The sequence below is a fragment of the Sinocyclocheilus rhinocerous genome, unplaced genomic scaffold (genome assembly GCF_001515625.1).
Source record: "Sinocyclocheilus rhinocerous isolate Xijiao unplaced genomic scaffold, SAMN03320098_v1.1 scaffold389, whole genome shotgun sequence".
Lineage (NCBI taxonomy): Eukaryota > Metazoa > Chordata > Actinopteri > Cypriniformes > Cyprinidae > Sinocyclocheilus > Sinocyclocheilus rhinocerous.
Genome location: NW_015652151.1, coordinates 43,046 through 47,123, shown reverse-complemented (window position 1 = coordinate 47,123; position 4,078 = coordinate 43,046). Strand labels below are relative to the sequence as shown.

At 32.4% G+C, this 4,078-nt stretch overlaps 1 protein-coding gene across 1 annotated transcript in view; it reads right to left on the bottom strand.

Moving 5' to 3' along the window:
* Positions 1-1,792: 1,792 nt before the first annotated feature.
* slc9a1a (solute carrier family 9 member A1a) overlaps positions 1,793-4,078 on the bottom strand; it is a 23,325-nt gene continuing 21,039 nt past the window's right edge. The window contains exon 12 of the mRNA XM_016519490.1: positions 1,793-2,356. Within this exon, the coding sequence (XP_016374976.1) occupies positions 2,046-2,356 (311 nt within the window). The 3' untranslated portion in view covers positions 1,793-2,045. The remainder of the gene's footprint in view (positions 2,357-4,078) is intronic.

Sequence of the window (4,078 nt, the reverse complement as noted above, 5' to 3'; positions counted from 1 at the left end):
AATCATAAAGACGACAGTTTGGATACTTTTATGATGCTTTTTTGGAGATCGCCAGATGGGGTTACTATGAACTTTTATGGAAAAGAGCTGCGTTAAGATCAACATTTGTCTTTCCATGGAAAAAAAAAAAAACAGCATATGGGTTTGGAATGAAACGAAGGCGAGTAAATAATGACAGAATTGTGTCCTTTCTGCATGAACTATTCCTTTAAATCAAAAATTGCTGATACGACGGTCCAGATGTTTTTCAGAGTGGTCATGACCGGTCACCAAAGCGCTTGAGTGCATTTAAAGGGAATTAAAGACTATTAGACCAAAATGTTCTTTGATATAAAGTACAAGCAAAGAAAACGGGAAACACGATCACAACCAATCAAACTGGTCAATCAACTTTGGTGTAAAATAAAGTCTTTACATATGTAAATCTCTTGTGCAACCACAATGAGTATATAGTTGTTTCTCAGGTTTGTTATGTGCACTGCAAATGGAGCGTGACTTGAATGGCCCTCCACGTGTGGGACGAAATAATAAACCAGTGTAAATACGCACCATCTTTATGATAAATATAAGCAAGGCCATAATGTAACCGGTTTCATATTGCTCCTGATAAACAAATCTAATTCCCCTAGAGGTAAAACACAACTAGTGATACTCGCGTCACGAAAACAAAGGCAATTCACGTAAGAGCATCTTGAACTAGAAAATGCATCAATGCTTTGAAAACAACAACAGAAGCGTTTCACCTGAATAGATTGAACAGTGCGACCGTTTGGTAATGCATAGATCTGTTCCCCTCGTGTGGAATATTACCATTTCATAGCCAATGCTAGGCGGGAACACGTACTTCCGAACCGGACATGATGTGGCCAGAAATAATAAACCTGATGTTTAATAACAGGAGCTCAATGACAATCACTCATCGCTTAGGATTTGAGTCACATCATGCCTGGTAAGGACAGTGTTAAGCCCCATTTACACCAAGAACGATAACTATAAAGATAGAGATATTAGCGTCCACATCAGCGGAGGATATCGTCTGTTTATTCTTAGCGCACGCTTGTCTGCCGCTTTAAATTCTCCAGGTCGTTATAGCAGGATGGATTCTGATTAGGTGTCAATGTTTGTATCGTTCATCAGCTGGAAAAAAATCAGATTCCAACAATATCGTTTCTCTGTGTTTATATCGATATGTGACCCTGGACCACAAAACCAGTCATAAGGGTCAATTTGATGCTAATCTTCACATAATAAAATGCATTAATTAACTTAAACTAAAATATCTTCATAGGACTTGTTCTTGGGCAAAATGCACAAATGTGACCCTGGAGCACAAAACCGGTCAATTTTTCGAAATTGAGATGTATATATCATCTGAAATCTGAATAAATAAGCTTTCCATTGATGTATGGTTTGTTAGGATAGGACAATATTTGGCCGATATACAAGTATTTGAAAATATGGAATCTGAAGTTGCAAAAAAAAATCTAAATATTGAGAAAATCGCCTTTAAAGTTGTCCAAATTAAGTTCTTAGCAATGCATATTACTAATCAAAAATTAAGTTTTAATATATTTACGGTAGGAAATTTACAAAATATCTTCATGGAACATGATCTTTACTTAATATCCTAATGATTTTTGGCATAAAAGAAAAATCAATCATTTTGACCCATACATTGTATTGTTGGCTATTGCTACAAATATACCCCAGCGACTTAAGACTGCTTTTGTGCTCCAGGATCACATATAGCTGTGGTGTGGACTCTGCTATTCTTTAATATTGAGAACGATTTTTAGAACTATTATCTTTATCGTTATCTTTATAATTATCGTCCTTGGTGTGAACCGGCTTCAAATGAAAAGAGCAATGATAAACAAAAAAAAATGAATGGCTTATTTTGATTGCTCCCTTTCATTTCCTTTATTTTGGTTCATTTTCCTTTCGTTTTGGCTTCCTACAGATTATACATCTGTCCTCTGTATTACAGCAGTTAATGATCCTCCATGTGGACGTCCTTGAGGAGGCGGCCGGAGCTCATTCATCTCTCAGGGGAGGAAGGCCTCGTCCTCATCTTCCTCTTCGGCGGTGGGGCCCGGGTCACTCAGACAGCGCATTAACCGTTGCTGCGGCTCCTTGTCGTTGTCCTCGTCGGCCGTTTTGTCTTTTCTCTGATTCGTAGGAGAGGGAACTTTCATGGTGAGGCCGCCCTCCTCCTCCTTGCTCGCCTTCGACTGGCTTCCCTTCTTGCCAAACTCGTCCACCATGTTGACGGACTCTGGGCTCTGCGGTGATGCGAGGTCCACTTTAATGGTGGGGATGCTTTCTGTGACAGACTTGAGGCCCCATGCTTGAGGGTCTGTGGGAGAGGAAGCAATCAGGAGCTGAAGAGATTTAGAAAATACTTTATTTCAGTGTTGTTACTGTTAACTTAAACTAAAGCTACTAAAATAGTTTTTGTTGATTGAAATAAAGCGGATATAAAATAAACTATAAATATTATACGAAAAACTTGAATGAAAATTAGAAATGTTGCCTTGGTTGAAGTAATAAAATTAATGAAATAAAAAAATTAAAGCTAAATAGAAAAAAAAAAAACACAAAACTAATCAAAATGACAAAAACACAACATTACTAAAGCTAACATGAAAATATTAAATTAAAAGCTCATTCAAAAAAATGTCGTAGTGTATAAATAAAACTAAAATAACACTTTTATTCAAAGATAATTTTACTTAAAAAAACCTAAGTAAAAATAATACAATTTGCATTTCTTTATTCTTTTTTTTTTTTGGAAGCAAAAATCTAAAAAAAAAAAAAAAAAAAAAAAAAAAAAAAAAAAAAAAAAAAAACACAAAACTAATCAAAATGACAAAAACACAACATTACTAAAGCTAACATGAAAATATTAAATTAAAAGCTCATTCAAAAAAATGTCGTAGTGTATAAATAAAACTAAAATAACACTTTTATTCAAAGATAATTTTACTTAAAAAAACCTAAGTAAAAATAATACAATTTGCATTTCTTTATTCTTTTTTTTTTTTGGAAGCAAAAATCTAACAAAATATAAAGAGATTTATACAAAAATAAGAAAAAAAACAATATGGGGTTAGGAAAAACATCTAATCTTACTAAATTTTTACTTTTCAAGAATAATTTTTTAAAGTATATTTAAATATTTTTACTGCAAATTAGAAAAATACTTACCTTAAACTACAATTAAAATGAAAATATTAAATGAAAAGCTAATTCAAAATTTTTTCTATAAATATAGTATATATATATTCTAAAATATCAATCCTATTTACAAAGATCAATTTAATTAGAAAGCACAAATATAATTAATTATATAATTTGCATGATATAAAAGATATATAGACTTTTTTTCTTTTTTCTCTTTTTTTACGCCACTGGCATTTCGTTTTTTGTCTTGCTGGAAGCAAAAATCTAACAGAATTTAATGAGGTTAATGCTTAAAACAATAAAAAACTATTTATCAATATGGGGTTAGAATTAATTAATTAATTATTAATAAAGCTTAATTAAACTTTTTTTTTTTTTTTTTTACTAAATTTTGCTTTTCAAAAAATTTATATATTTTTTTAATTATATTTTTACTGGCTTATAATTGCTCTTAAAACATCTTATAGCCCTTACAAAAATGCACCATGGTAAATACAGCTTATGACCAAGTACTACAGTTATTTTTACTACTGCAAACCATAGCAATTCAATACGGGATCTCTTTCAAATGGTGTATGAAGCTTTCATAAACTTTTTGCCATGCTGACTGATTTCTTTTAACAATTGACAATTGTGGTTAATATCCATTTACCACAATTTTATTGCACAAACAAACTAATAAATCTTTGTAAGGAACAGTGTTAATTTCGTCAACGAAGACAACGATGAAAAATATTCGTTAACGAACATTTTTTCTGTGACTAAGACGAGACGTTGACGAGCTAAAACGAATATCTGATGATAAAAACTATGACGAAATTTATGCCGCGTCTTCGTTAACAAGACGAGACGGGACTATAATGTTATTTGAGGACTACCGGACATTCAAAATACA